The sequence below is a fragment of the Cyphellophora attinorum genome (assembly GCF_001299255.1).
Source record: "Cyphellophora attinorum strain CBS 131958 chromosome Unknown Contig14, whole genome shotgun sequence".
In the NCBI taxonomy this organism is placed as follows: domain Eukaryota; kingdom Fungi; phylum Ascomycota; class Eurotiomycetes; order Chaetothyriales; family Cyphellophoraceae; genus Cyphellophora; species Cyphellophora attinorum.
Window position 1 is genome coordinate 468,042 of NW_017253242.1, and position 14,512 is coordinate 482,553.

General features: G+C 53.4%; 6 protein-coding genes across 6 annotated transcripts; 5 read left to right on the forward strand and 1 right to left on the reverse strand.

Moving 5' to 3' along the window:
- Positions 1-1,656: 1,656 nt before the first annotated feature.
- Positions 1,657-2,472, forward strand: AB675_3427 (uncharacterized protein; the record flags this gene model as incomplete). Its single annotated transcript, XM_018143476.1, has 1 exon — positions 1,657-2,472. One exon carries the CDS (start codon positions 1,657-1,659, stop codon positions 2,470-2,472), a length of 816 nt encoding a protein of 271 aa, XP_017999806.1.
- A 176-nt stretch (positions 2,473-2,648) lies between these two features.
- Positions 2,649-4,223, reverse strand: AB675_3428 (Thiol-specific monooxygenase; the record flags this gene model as incomplete). The annotated part of the gene is made up of 2 exons (XM_018143477.1): positions 2,649-3,152; positions 3,201-4,223. The coding sequence occupies 2 exons, from the start codon at positions 4,221-4,223 to the stop codon at positions 2,649-2,651; spliced, it is 1,527 nt and encodes a 508-aa protein (XP_017999687.1).
- Positions 4,224-5,336: 1,113 nt separating this feature from the next.
- On the forward strand, positions 5,337-7,651 carry AB675_3429 (Alcohol dehydrogenase 3, mitochondrial; the record flags this gene model as incomplete). Its single annotated transcript, XM_018143478.1, has 8 exons — positions 5,337-5,470; positions 5,520-5,681; positions 5,738-5,786; positions 5,845-5,984; positions 6,044-6,176; positions 6,223-6,526; positions 6,613-6,767; positions 7,070-7,651. 8 exons carry the CDS (start codon positions 5,337-5,339, stop codon positions 7,649-7,651), a joined length of 1,659 nt encoding a protein of 552 aa, XP_017999732.1.
- A 68-nt stretch (positions 7,652-7,719) lies between these two features.
- AB675_3430 (putative transporter) lies at positions 7,720-8,769 on the forward strand (the record flags this gene model as incomplete). The annotated part of the gene is made up of 1 exon (XM_018143480.1): positions 7,720-8,769. One exon carries the CDS (start codon positions 7,720-7,722, stop codon positions 8,767-8,769), a length of 1,050 nt encoding a protein of 349 aa, XP_017999556.1.
- Positions 8,770-9,363: 594 nt separating this feature from the next.
- On the forward strand, positions 9,364-10,005 carry AB675_3431 (uncharacterized protein; the record flags this gene model as incomplete). The annotated part of the gene is made up of 1 exon (XM_018143481.1): positions 9,364-10,005. The coding sequence occupies one exon, from the start codon at positions 9,364-9,366 to the stop codon at positions 10,003-10,005; it is 642 nt and encodes a 213-aa protein (XP_017999512.1).
- Positions 10,006-11,405: 1,400 nt separating this feature from the next.
- Positions 11,406-14,446, forward strand: AB675_3432 (Serine/threonine-protein kinase atg1; the record flags this gene model as incomplete). Its single annotated transcript, XM_018143482.1, has 3 exons — positions 11,406-11,534; positions 11,585-14,234; positions 14,286-14,446. 3 exons carry the CDS (start codon positions 11,406-11,408, stop codon positions 14,444-14,446), a joined length of 2,940 nt encoding a protein of 979 aa, XP_017999639.1.
- Positions 14,447-14,512: the final 66 nt, after the last annotated feature.

A 14,512-nucleotide genomic window follows, 5' to 3' on the forward strand; every position in this document is an offset into this window, starting at 1 on the left:
TACGATCTGCTGCACGTTGTTTCTAACTCTGGCAGCGTGGTTCCAGGGGTTCTGAGAGCCGATTGACCCCATCGGGCTTGCACGTGATGACATCAACGAATTGATATTGCGTCGTACCTTGCCTTTCTTGCTTGCATTGGTTTTTGGCGGGATGCAGCAGATTAGGGAGCGAATGAAGCTTGGGCAACCCATCTTTGCCTTGATGAGTTGAGTGAAGAAGGATTTGGGTGATTGGGGTTGAAGTTCGCTATAGCAGTTGTGTTCTTGATTGCTTGGTCAGACGACTTAGACTCATCAAGTGCTATGAAGGAAGGAAAGAGAAGCGGAAGATCTGGAGGGGATTTGTAGTCAGTCCTTTCTACGAGCGGCCTGACTTTTTCTTGGTACTGTGAGGTGGCCTTTGTTAAGATTTGGTGCCGGAGGCTCGGCTGAGCAATTTTTCGATGCGTATATTGGACAGGATTCTGCTTCCGGGTGTTGTTGGTGGTTGATGGATACGACAGCGGGAAGTCAGGGTGAGTCACGAAGGGTGTTCCGGCTCAGCTGAAGAGGCTGCCACCAATACTCGATCTCCGGTTGGTCTAACAACAAGCTGAGTGTTGTGTTGTTTGTGCCAAGAGTCTCCGCCCCACCCCCCTTCCCGCCTGCCAATGACTCGTACTAGGTGTGGTCACGGTTGTCCGCTCAACTGCGAAGATCGCCATGACCAGCATAGTCATTGGCTACGGACACGCTCCGCATCGCATAGCAGAGACACCACCCGCGCTGGACGTAGACAAAAGATAGAGCCTGCATGCGCTGGACATGATAGCAACCAGATCCTCATGCGGCATTGCTTGCGCGGAGACTTGGGGCAAACGACGAATGATCATGTGACTCCTGTCCGCTGTGAGTCATGTTCCTCCCACTTTCAAACTTAGGTACCTTGCAGGCAGCCATTCTACGACTTCAGCTCCGCTCCACCCCGTATTACGTGCTCCGATTGATCATTTTCGCTGACATGTGATCCCCAGTTACAGACCTATATAGTCAGGCTCTTTCCCGTCCTCCTCAGAGATCTTCTTTCCTTTCTTTGTACAACATCGGTCGAATGATATTGCCATATTTCAAATTTGCCATACTTGAGCAAGAGATATGTTGGTATTTGCAGTCCTATGTGTGTGCACCCATCGTCTGGCGTCGCTTTAGCGAAGCTTCGGGGGGTGTTCGTCGTGCCTAGTAGATAGAAGATAGCTGTTGTGATGTATGTCGCCGTCAGTAGTGAAAAACGATCTGTGTGTCTATTATCTGTAGGAAACGGGCCAGCTCGAATAATGGTGGAGCTTTGTCTGATGTGAAACCTCTTCCTCAACAGCAAGCATGTCTGCTACGGCTTCGGCTGCTGTTAGCCGGTAGCCAATCGAGCATCAAGATCACCTTGCTATGCCCCCGTTGGGCTCTGAGGAAGCCGGCTCGCCAGCGACACATCCCAAAAGAGAGCGGAAAGCCGACAGGAGGCTTGCAAGTCAACACCAAGATTCGCTTATCCTCATCCTGGTCAACTCGCATTTCTGACGTCAGGTTTACAACACAACACGAACACGGTGCAACATCAATATCAATGACTCGTCAAGATCATACACGTCGTCTCGTCCCTTCAGAACGTCTGCTGCGACCATGAAATGCCCAGTGCGAGTGCTCCTCGCGTTCGCCAGCTGCATCAATTTGATCCTTGCTGTTGCTACGCCTATCAACCAAAAGCCACTCAAGCAAGACCTGGAGGTCACTGTGCGACTCGCTTCCGTAGACGACGCGAGAGCTATAGCAGAAGTCATCCTCACCGCATTCGCCGACCTACCACACATAAAATATGCCTACCAGCACGTTAATCCCGACAATTTCAAGACCTTAGTCAAGTGCGCAACCTTGAATATCGCCGAAGGCCTCAAGTATGCACATATCTTCGCTCACGTTGCTGTTCTTCACACAGAGAAGGGCGACGAAGCCGTGTCTGCTGCCGCTTGGAAGATGCCCTGGCTGCTGCTTGGTGTTGAGGAGCCGCGGGAGACCGTTGGTCCTTTCAACCCTTTCAGTTCCATGTGGGCGACTTCGTTCGAGGAATGTCCTGGCTCTGCGATCAACATGACTCGGGCACAGCTGATCAGTGACAACCTCGCGCTTGCGGAGGAACGCTTGCTGGACGATGTTCATGGATCCCATCAGCTGTACCTCTCAGTCATTGGCACGCTGCCAAAGTATCAAGGTCACGACATTGCCGGAGGGCTTCTGCGCCAAGGCATACAGCATGGGCTTGCTCAGTACCCGAGATCCCACAGTTCGCTGTACGCTACGCTCTCGGCAACAGAGCCTGGCGAGGTGTTGTACTTCGAGAACGGCTATACATCCATTGAGAATATCAGTATACCGTCTTTAGAAGGCGATCAGCACTTTAGGTTCGACGTCATGGAGAAGCTGATCTACAGATCTGAATGAGGCAGACTTCCATCAGTAGACAGGGCATGAGTCTGGCCTGTGTCAGTCCTCTGCAGATATACGATTACAGATTGTGACCGAGCACCTGTCGCGGCACGAGGTCAAGCAGAAGGGGAAGCAGCATCGATATCCTAAGCCTATTGCACTGGCATTTTGTTCCATGCCGGTGGCTTGATTCACACATAGACATGGTCAAAGGTCCTCCCCGGTATATCTTTCCGAAAGAAGTGCGCAAGTCCCATCGACCGCAACATGCTCATAAGCTGTTCATGCGCCTCCAAAAACTCCTCACTATGCCCTTTCATCGGCTCTGCGCCCAGGACAAAAGCATCTCTATTCATCCAATCCACAAGATTTCTCACATACGCAATCTCCCCACCTTCCTGCCTGAGACTATGGAAGTCACGACCAGGAGCATTCTCTACCAGTCGCTCCTGATACTCTTGCCTCATCGCATCTCGAGAAGGCAGAATTGCCTTCCCAGAAAACACTCTCGCTACAGCCTGAGCCTGGAAGTCAAAGAAGCTGAATGTGTTGACATGGTACGGCACGCCAACGAACGCTAACGTCGGCTCGGCTTGGTAGAAGATGTCCTTGTGGAGATTGTGCATCATGTACCCATCCGCCGTAACAATAACGCTTTCGTCCGCTATGTCGATCGGTGTGTCATCGGCGTGGTACTAGCGTAGGAATGGGTATGACATCACATACCCCGTCCCAAGAATCACATGGTCAATGTCCCGTATCTTCGAGCCGTTGTTGAGCTCGACATATCCCGCAATAGCACCGTCGACTTCATCATCTCCTTCAAGATGGAATGCCTTAACTCCACCGATCCGCAGCGCATTCTCCGGCAGCATCTCCGGTGGATGGCTCATCGCACCACCCCGTGAGCTCTGATAGACCTGGCCTGCAACAGAAGCAGTCTCCTTGGCGATATCCAACGCCGAAGCACCACATCCGATGATCAGTACCCTCTTGTCCCTGAGCCCAACCGGCGAGCGGTAGCTCTTCGAATGCTGTACTCGATCGGGGTATCGCGCCTTCCATTCCTTCAACCCTGGGATATCGGGAATCCGTGGCATATTATAGTGCCCGCTCGCCACCACGACGGCATCGAATCGCCAGATCCGCTCCTCAATTCGACCACGTCGATGTAGGGTATTCGTCCGCACAATCCATTCCCCGCCGTCCTTGCGCACTTCTTCGACTCGGGTGTTGTACAGCGCGATCTTGTTCACTCCGGACGTCTCCGCAACGGTTTGGATATACCGCTCCACATCTGCCCGTTCCGTATTGGTATCGGGAAGGCCTTTCGGCCAGGCTGCTAGGGAGGTCTCCATCGTGCGCAGGACTGTGTTGGTTCTCAATCCGACATATGCTGGGCCGGGCGGGGCGAATGCGATGGACTTCGTCGCGAAATCTTCGTCGACATCATCGTTCTCCAGACTTCCGACTTCCGCCCGAGTCCGTCTCTCAGGAGAAGGCGTCCGCGGTGGCGTCAGCTTCAAATCTTCGATCTTCGTAGGCGGCAATCCCTCATAATCTCCATGGCTAGGCGTCAAATTGGGGTATGGAGGGTCAGGCGCAACGCGCTCGTCGAGATGCCAGACGCCGCTCGGGCAAGGGGATCGCTCGAAGAGAACTACTGATGAGATGCCCTGGCGGAGGAGGTGCGCAGCGGAGCTGACGCCAGATATGCCTGCGCCTATCACGGCGACTCGCTCGATTTTGAAGGACGGCGTTGCCATGACTGTGTTCACGGTATGTATGGGATCAGTGCCGCCCGTCTACTCACACAGCAGATCTCCGGGACGCGAGCATGGGCATTCTCGAGCGTTTCCTGTACATACAAATTGCGTAGTCACTCGCTACGTATACAATCTGCGAAGCGCGATTGATATCCTATGTGGGCCAAATTCCATCTTACCACCAGGGCGAGACGAGGATCACGGATCGTTCTCCATCGGATTACACCATCTCGGCCATCTCGCAAGTCTAACCAGAGGGCCTGAATACGGGCCTTGGTCTTGGACTTCGTCAGTGCTTACTGTGTGCAGACCAGGACATAAGAATTCTGTTTGTGTCCATATATCCCGTCGCCCAGTGATGTAGGCGGTCCATGATGCTGTGCTTGTGTCCCTGTAGCCATCGCTGTTGAATTGCGTGAACTATGTATAGGTACCTGACGGCCTTGGTATCCCTGCTCCGGTCATCAATTGTTCCAAGTTTATTATCCTGCACGAGTCCTGTGGGCCGTCGAGAATGGTTGAACGTCGATACAATGTATCAACAGTGGGCCGGTCATCTCTGGTCTTGAGAGTGCACAACGATGACTGTTGGTTTCCTGGCGAGGGCTGCCCCTGGTTGGCAAAGAGAGCCGCAGGAACAACCCTCCGAGACCTTCACTCAAGTCCTGGCCCGCAAACGTCTTGATCCCACTTTCGTCCTGGACTGGGCCAAGGCCTGCAATTTGCTGCGTATCCGGTAAAGTGCTTCTGCTTCGTCTTAATCTGTGAATGCCTTCAGGGTCTCCTAGGTTCCGCGTATGCGGATCGCGGAATTCTCGCTCAAGTCAATGCCGTACCCCGCGCTTTCTGACCTGCGTCAAACCGTCTAGCCGAGCGAATGGCTCTAACCGAAGTTGCTTGCCGTTAGGATCTTGAAAGTTCCCGTCAATCATGTGTGCTGTGGCAGACGCGGGGTATGGCGGATGGAAGTCAAGTATAACGAGGTCTGCTACAATGGACGCAAGTCTTGTCAAAGCATTAAGCCTGTCAGCGATTTCTATCGAGACGAAGTAGGTCCAAGCATTTGAGCAGCACCTTAAGAGATTACAGCACCTTTGCTATAGTACCTGTATCATGGGCTCCTTAGACATTCCCAAGAAGCAACGCGCAGCCGTGAAGCAGGGCAGTGGCCATGACGCGAAAGCCCCCGTGCAAGAGGTCGATGTGCAGATGCCAGGGCCCGATCAAATCCTTGTCAAGATCAATTGGTAGGTGAGGTCCCTTGGCGGATTCGTCGGTCCCTGAAGAATGTTGCAGGACTGGTCTATGCGCCTCCGACAAGTCACTCATTCATGACGAGTGGGCAGCATTTGGTGTGGCCATGAAGGACGAGACTAAAGGTATTGCTGGGCATGAGGGAGCTGGCGTCGTTGTTGCCGTGGGCGAGAACATGCGACACAAGTGGAAGAATGGTGATAGGTCAGTTGTCGAGGTCTCTTTAATCTTCACAGACGAGATATTGACGTCCGTTACAGAGCTGGCATTAAATGGGTGTGGTCGACGTGCGGAGAGTGCGAGTTCTGCGTAAGCTCTTGCCACCCTTTGTCAGAGGGAGTACTGGCTACTGACAGTGAATGCACAGCTCAACGGGGTGGACGAGTTGCATTGTCCAAAGCAGATCAACGCAGGCTTCACGACACAAGGAACTTTCTCGCAATACTGCGTGTCAGATGGAAGATACACAACAAGAATTCCAGAAGGTGTTTCAGACGAAGAAGCCGGGTAAGGCCCCACGCCCCTGCGTGCCTTCGAATTGAATACTTACTAGACTGGTCCTTTAGTCCCATCATGTGCGGCGGTGTGACAGCTTACGTCGCTTGTAAGCGAAGTGCCGTCAAGCCGGGACAATGGATTGTGCTTCCAGGAGCAGGAGGCGGGCTCGGGCACTTCGCCGTGCAGTACGCCAAAGCCATGGTAAGTACTAAACATCACAGGTTTTTTTGGAGCTAAACATGATTAGGGTATGCGCATAATCGCCATCGATGGTGGCGCCGAGAAAGGCGAACTCTGCAAGAAGCTCGGGGCTGAAGAGTACATCGACTTTACCAGCACAAAGGACATCGCTGCTGAAGTCACACGAATCACAACGTATGGTGCCCACGGCGTCCTTGTTACCGCCGCAACGGCCGAAGCGTATGCTTCGGCACCGAATCTGCTGCGTCCTGGTGGCACGGTGGTCGCCGTTGGCTTGCCTAAGGATCCAAGCGTTATCGCTGGCGCACCTCCTATTCTGCTATGTTTGAAGAGACTGAATGTTGTCGGCAGTAAGTTATTATTTCCTGGAACTGGCCCGATTGCCTCATGAATACTTTGTGTCGAAGTCCTGAAGCAAGACTAACTCGACTTACAGGCGTTACTGGAACCTTGAAAGATGTAGAAGAAGCGCTGAGCTTTACAGCTCGTGGCCTAGTACACCCGATTCTCACTAAGGGGACATTGGACGATGTCGATAAGTACTGCGAGCTGATGATCGCTGGGAAGCTACCAGGTAGAGCGGTGTTGAAGGTCAGCTAGAAGGCACGAAGGTATAGGCACTCTTTAGCAGTCGCCGTTGTACTGTAGGAGTCAGAAACGACACAGCATAATACCAAATCCAATCAGAGGATTTGCTGAGCGCTCTGTAACAGACCGCCTCGCTGTCTTTTAGCAAGCATTTGCGTGACGACAGGACCACATCCATAGCAGATCATCGTCTTCTGTCCTGAATCGGAGCTCAGCGGCACGCAGATCCGAGACTTGGAGAAGTTGACGAAGTTCTTAAATGGCGTCGTCGCCCTTCTCCAACGCTCTCTTGCCGACCTCTCTAGCAATGCTTCGCAAAGCCTGCCTTTGCGTTGATGGACTTGCATACCAGTCCAGACCCGCAGGCCGATCCGCGAGTACCCCTCGATAGTCCAACAGCAGACGTTTCGGCGTCTGAGAGACGGAACGCGCGCCCCGAGAAGGACAACGATGGCGACCAATCAGCTTCCACGCTACATTCGCCACAAGCCGGCTCTTCAGATGAGGCTCCGACACAGGGATCGATCCCGGACACGGTGAACGGAGTTCGAAGCGAGCAAGTCGTTGGCACGGACGAGAAACCGCGTGGGCAACTCGAGCAGTATCCGGACAATCTGGTTGATTTCGACGGTGTAGACGACAAGGACAACCCAAAGAACTTCTCTACAGCGCGGAAATGGGCGATAACAACCTCGATGGGCTTGATGACCTTCGTCGTGACATTCGCCAGCACAGTCTTCAGTGTTGCAGTCGAGCCAGTGGCAGAAGAGTACAACATAAGCCGCACGACGGCCACACTCGGCGTGAGTCTCTTCCTGCTCGGCTTTGTCTTCGGCCCGCTCATCTTCGGACCCGCTTCGGAGGCGTATGGCCGTCGGACGCCCTGATGATCGGCTATGCGCTGTTCGCTATCTTTCAGATCCCTGTCGCCGTGGCACGCAACGTCGAGACAATCATGCTGGGCCGCTTTTTTGGCGGACTGTTCGCCACGGCGCCTCTTGCGATTGTTGGCGGTGTACTTTCCGATATTTGGGATCCAATCCCGCGAGCGTATGCGATCTGTATGTTCGCCACGGGCGCCTTCAATGGGCCTTGTGGAGGTCCCATCGCTGGAGGTTTCTTGACTATGCAGCCGAATCTAGGATGGAGATGGACGGCCTGGATCACGTTAATTCTCGCAGTATTTTTCGGCATCATCGGATTCTTATGTATACCCGAGACCAGTGCCGGAAAGATCCTGCAGTATAAAGCCAGGAGACTGCGGTATGAGACCAAGAACTGGGCCTTGCACAGCAAGATGGATGAGAACCCTCTGGACGCCCACCGACTAGTGACTGTTTACCTGGTCCGTCCTTTCGTCATGATCGTCCAGGAGCCTATATTGAGCTTGATGACGGCGTACATGTCTTTCATATATGGCGTGCTTTATCTGCTCTTCGCAGCATATCCATACAGCTTCCACAACGAGAGGGGCTGGAATATCGGTGTCGCGAGTTTGCCGTTCATCGCTTTCGCGGTCGGCACTTTCCTCGGTCTTGGTACCATCATATACAGCACCCGCACCAACTTCACTAAGTCGTTCGTGAAGTACGGCAAGATTGTTCCAGAAGAGAGGTTGCCGCCGATGATCGTGGGTGCGTTGCTGCTTCCGGCTGGCCTCTTCTGGTATGGTTGGACCTCGAGTCCAGAGATCACCTGGGTGCCGCAGGTTCTGTCCACCGTGCTGATAGGCTGGGGCATGTTGGTCGGCTTCTGGCAGGCCATGAACTATCTCATCGATGTGTACGGCTTCTATTCGAACAGCGCCATTGCTGTGAACACCTTCATCAGGAGCATCGCTGGGGCGGCGTTCCCTCTGTTCACATACGACATGTATTCAGCATTGGGCGTCCCTTGGGCGACGAGTGTGCTGGGGTTCCTCTGCGTGGCATTTGCCCCTGTTCCGATCTTATTTTATGTGTACGGGGAGAGAATCAGAGGGAGGAGTCGCTTCAGGCCTGTGTAGCTTTGTAGACAGTAGCACACATTCACTGAGGACCTGGCTGCTGTGATTATCCATCACAGCAGTTGATGAATGCGAACGGCCTTCAATGATGCTAAAGAATACCAATTAGTAGGATTGTGAAGCGGTCTTGAGTGTTGCCAATGCTGAAAGAGTCGAGCAAGCGTGACACGAAAATCGTTGCCAGGCCGCCCAAGCGCTCTTTTCCGAGCACTTGGGCTGAAACTTCGATGCTCGTATCGCAAACTCAAAATCTGTGCTAGACAGTGCCACTGTCCAAGCGATGGAACCATTCCACAGCAATGCTTAGTCAAGATGGACGGTAGTGGCAGCCAAATAATTACCAAAAATGGCTACCCATTGATATCCAAGTGTGACAAACGGCAGCAGCGTCGATGCCGCGAAGAGAAACCTTCAGCATGTGTCGCAAGCTCCAGTGATGAGCGATCTTGCATAGTCGAATACTTTCCGTGCAGGGCCACTCCGTGAGCTGAATTTTAAGATACACCTGCCTTGCCCTCCCAAACGCGTGCTCCGATCATTGTCGACTTTCTCTCGATCTATCTGCGACAACACTCGCAATCGGAGGTTCCAGACATGGCTTTGAGACAGGATCTGAGCTCTCTGTACGCTCATATACACAAAACAGCTCCGTCCCATGTATCGGAAGCATTCAAGAGTTCCGACAGGGACATGAAAGCAGCGTTCAATCGCGATAAGGCCGTCAAAGCTGGCGATAAACTCCCAGACTTCGCATTGCATGATGGTACGGGAAAGACTTGGAAGCGGGAAGACCTTCTCAACAAGAATGGTCTACTGCTGTCGCTGAACAGAGGAGGCTGGTGTCCTTTCTGCAACATCGAACTGCGCGGCTGGCAGAAAATTTTACCTCAGCTTCACGAGAAAGGTGTCACGCTGGTGTCAATCTCGCCGGACGCGCCAGAGGAGTCACTGTCTCGGCGAGAAAAGATGGGCTTGGACTTCCTAGTGCTGTCAGACCCGGACAACGAAGTGGCGAGAAAACTTGGGTGCATATCGACTCAATCGGAGGGCATGAGGCCATTCTTGGAAAGCCAGGATACGGCTTGGAAGGACAAGTCGTTAGATGTGCCTATTCCAGCCACGATTCTCGTGGATGGCGAAGGTGTCGTCAGGGAGACATTCGTGAATCCGGAATACCATCACCGCCTTGAGCCGACCGAGGGTCTGAAGTGGATTGAGAAGCTGCAGAAGCCATAGAGGCCCCTTGATAATCCGACGCGGCAGAATACACACCGAGCAGTCATTTGAGACTCAGTAGTTTGCCAGGTAGTTGTCGGCTCCCTCTTCTGATGATGAAGTTGGTGTTGATCCATCGGAGTGCTTCGAATGAGCGTGAACACCACAGAGTAAGCACGGAAATAGCATCCGGCTCTCGCAGCTGGTAGGTTTTCAAAGCGGCAAGTCTAAGCCGCAGATCGACCCCGCGTTGCGCTCAACGCGTTCCACGAAACCGTCGTTTAGCGTGGGGGAGCGCGATGCTCGCCTGTACTAATCGCGATAGTGGTTGTATGACGAACTGACGGAGCCACGCATAGCATATCAGGGCCTGCTGCAGGCAATCCGAGGCTGGACGACTGCTACATTGTCCTGTGACCTGACTTCGCCAGTTGAGGGGGTGTGGTGTGTTGAAGGGACCTTTGTGTGATTGACCCACCAGCCGAGCGAAAGCCTAGATGATTGGTTGCACATGCGGTCATTCGCGCTTTCCCGACCAGCATCACGCCTTCGATTCAATGATGGGTTGGGTGCTTCCTCGGTCGTTAGTCTACCCAGACCTCACAGCCATAGAGTTCCGGCATTGTTGAGGAAAGTATGGATAAAGATCGATGATTCACGTGAAGCAAGAATGGACTTGAAGAGTAAGATATCGAACGTAGCAATAAGGTTGGTCTGGCGATAAGTGTAGACTGTACAGATAGCGGATCTCCAAGGCCCTGACCAGTACATCACATTGAACTCCAGACTTGCGCATCGCACCATTCCTTCGTCCTATACCTCTTCACAAGGCTCGACGTTGCTGGTGACTTGTACATTTCTTTCTACACCTGTCTCTCACTCACGACCTTCCCTTCCACCTAGTACCCTTATATCGCTATCTAGCAAGAGTGACTCATCCGTCAGCCAGAGGCGCTTGTTCTAATAGCCACAACAGCCTCCAGCTGGGCGTTTATCATTCACATTTCCCTCTGGCCTGTTCCCGCACAGGCTAAAGATCTGACACTGTGTGCGTGTGTGTCTGGACCTAGGAGCCCTTTGGTGCATCTCTCCGCAGGTGCCAGGGTCAATAACGCATACTAGGCGTCTGCTCCACATCAGGCTACTGGATAGTACCTATGTGATTGCACATCAACCCGACGACATCAACGAACGCACTAGCTTGCCGAGCCTTTCTGCCTGCAGCACTGCTTCATTCACATTTCAACCAATTGTTGGCAGCCTCCAATGTGCAAAGCCTAAAGACTCGGACTTTCTATCCTCGATTCATGTCCTTCGAGTCTACCTGCGCCAACCACACCCTCCCTACGTCCCGGGGACATAGCTACCCGAGCCTGTAGTACTGAGGTCTCTTTACCAACCCGAAAGGGTCCCACGCCATCATGGCATCAACCAGCACACAATCTCACACATCTCGACGATCACGAGAGTCAGACCGGATCGGTGCCTTCAATCGCCAGGAAGAGATCGGCCGTGGCAGCTTCGCTACGGTCTACAAAGCCATTCATACTGTAAGTGCCAGCTCGGTGAACCACGTTGAGACACTTCTGACAATCCGCAGAGTCCAGCCAATGGCCAAACGATCGTGGCAATCAAGTCGGTCAACTTGACGAAGCTGAACCAGAAGCTGCGAGAGAACCTCACCTCCGAGATAACAATTCTGAAAGGCCTGCATCATCCCCACATCGTCGCCCTCATCGACTGCAAAGAGACGAGCTCACACATTCACCTTATCATGGAGTATGTCGCTCTCGGAGACCTATCACATTTCATCAAGCAGCGGGACACCATCAAGCATAGCGAGCTCGTTGGAAACATGATGAGAAAGTACCCCAACCCGCCGGTCGGTGGTCTGCACGAAGTTGTATCCCGGCACTTCCTGCAGCAACTCGCAAGCGCGCTGCGATTTCTGCGAGCCAAAGATCTGATACACCGAGATGTCAAGCCGCAGAACCTGCTCCTGAATCCGTCACCGGACTACTTCAAAAAGCACAAGCCTAATCCCATGCCATACTGCGCAAGCGACACTGCCCTCACGCCTGTCTGCGGTATTCGATCCTTACCCATGCTCAAGATTGCCGATTTTGGCTTCGCTCGAGCGCTACCTCCTACTTCCCTGGCTGAGACTCTCTGCGGCTCGCCTCTCTACATGGCGCCCGAGATCCTGCGCTACGAGAAATACGATGCCAAAGCCGATCTATGGTCCGTTGGTACAGTCCTCTTCGAGATGGTCACTGCGAGACCGCCCTTCCGCGCAGCCAACCACGTCGAACTACTGCGACGCATCGAGAAGGGCGAGGACCGAATCAAGTTCCCTGACAACGTCGTCGTATCTGATGGCATGAAGCGACTCATACGAACCCTACTCAGACGCGATCCTCGAGACCGCATCTCTTTCCCCGATTTCTTTGGCCATGAAGTCGTTGTAAGCGACATTCCAGGACTTGCACCTGAAGATATGCCTCAGCCCGAAGCCATTTCAGAGCGCGGTTCTCTGGACCAGGATCGTCGTCGTTCCAGCCGCACAGAACCAGCAGCTCTTCCCACTCGTCCTGGCGCACGGCCCGACCCCGAAAGCCCTTATACTGATCATACTCGCGCCGTGTCAGAAGAGGTGGTCGGTCAACGTACACCTCCTCGCAGACCTTCACATACTCCTCGACAGCCAAGCATCTCTACTCGTCCCACTGTTGACCGTAAGCTCAGCCACGAGCGACCGGTCAGTCCTAACGATGCGAGACCAAAATTACCGTCACATGCTACTGCACCTGGTCGCCAAGAATTGCTACACAATAATCCTGCTCCAGCGTCTACAGCCATGGCTCGTCAAAGCAGCGGCGGCGGTAGACCTCCATCACTGTTGCGGAACGAAATCACCGACGAAGAGCAGGCTCGTGTGCGACAAAAGCAAGAGGAGCAAGAGCTCACCGAACAAGATATTGCATTTGAGCGAGACTATGTTGTGGTGGAGAAGAAGCAGATTGAGTTCAATGCCTTTGCAGACGAGATGGCCGCAAGTCCACGCAGCAAGCCGTCTGCGACCGCTACTTCCTTGTCCCCTAAATCAGGCGCCATTGTTCGACGAGCCACTACCCAAGGACATCCCGCCTCTGTGACAGGAGCACAGACGAGCGCATCTCGTGCCGTGCAAATGGCGTCTGGACGACCTCTGCATCATCGACAGAACTCTCACGAGAGACACTATGGTCGTAGTCCGAACTCGGCCACTTCCGCAATCTCAAAAGCTCTAAACATGGCGAGTGGCCGTCTCTTCGGAATCGGATTCTCACCACCCGTCAATTTCATGCGCGGTGGACGATCTCCTCCCGGTGGCTACGCTCCGTTCCCAGCATATCCCGGTGCACAGAGCAGTCTCGTCGTCGTAGGCGAGAAGCTAAGACCCACTCCGCTCGACGAGGATTCTAGAGCCATCGCACTCGTCGAGGAATTGGCCACCAGAAGCGACGTTGTTTACGGCTTCGCAGAGGTGAAATACAAGCAGCTTACCCCTGCTACGCCCTCGTCCAATCAGGCAGGGCTGGGACTGCGAGACGCCAATGTCAGTGAAGAGCACGAGTCTTTCAACGACGAACTCACCATTGAAGCACTCGTGATCGTCTCAGAGGAAGCACTGGTGCTCTATGTCAAAGCTCTGGCTCTTGTTGCACGCTCGTTACACCTGGCTGCGCAGTGGTGGTCACGCAAGCGAGATTCTAACGTCGATGTCGCAAGTGGCAAGATTGCTCTTGCTGCGCAGCAGAGGATGAACAATGTTGTGCAGTGGGGCCGTGAACGATTCAACGTGGTCCTGGAGAAGACTGATCTCGTTCGACTCAAGCTTATTGACAGCCAGAAGCGGTTGCCGGAGGATCACCCGAGCCACCCAAGCAATATCTCAGCTGCGACTGCATCTGGCGGCGCACTTGGAACTTCTGATGAGCAATTCATCGTCAGCTCTGGCATCACTGCTGAGCGGTTGATGTACGATCGTGCCTTGGAGATGAGTCGTTCAGCTGCGATCAACGAACTTACCGGTGAAGACCTTCCAGGCTGTGAGATATCTTACATCACTGCAATTCGAATGCTGGAAGCCATCTTGGAGAGCGACGACGAAGACCTGAAAGGCAAGGATGTCGCTGGTGAACAGGAAAAGGATGATGACGTCCCCATCAACGGCTTGGAAGCAGAGGATAGGAAGACTGTGCGAGCTCGTAGGTTTTGTCAATGGCCCTTTCATGCAATGTACTAACATTTCCGCTCAGTCGTGACAAGCATTACGGGTCGCTTGACGGCGCTCCGACGGAAGCTTGATGTCATTTCGAAGCGTTCATCAGCTCCATCTATTGGGTCACCAACGCGCGCTTCGCCACCTTTGTCGCATCGCTCTAGTAATCCTAGCGTCGGCGTTGTTTCCAAGACTTGAGAGGACTGCTGCGCGTCAATTCTCGGCGAAGAACCTCAATGAAGGAGGGGAAAGAGCATTTCCTCC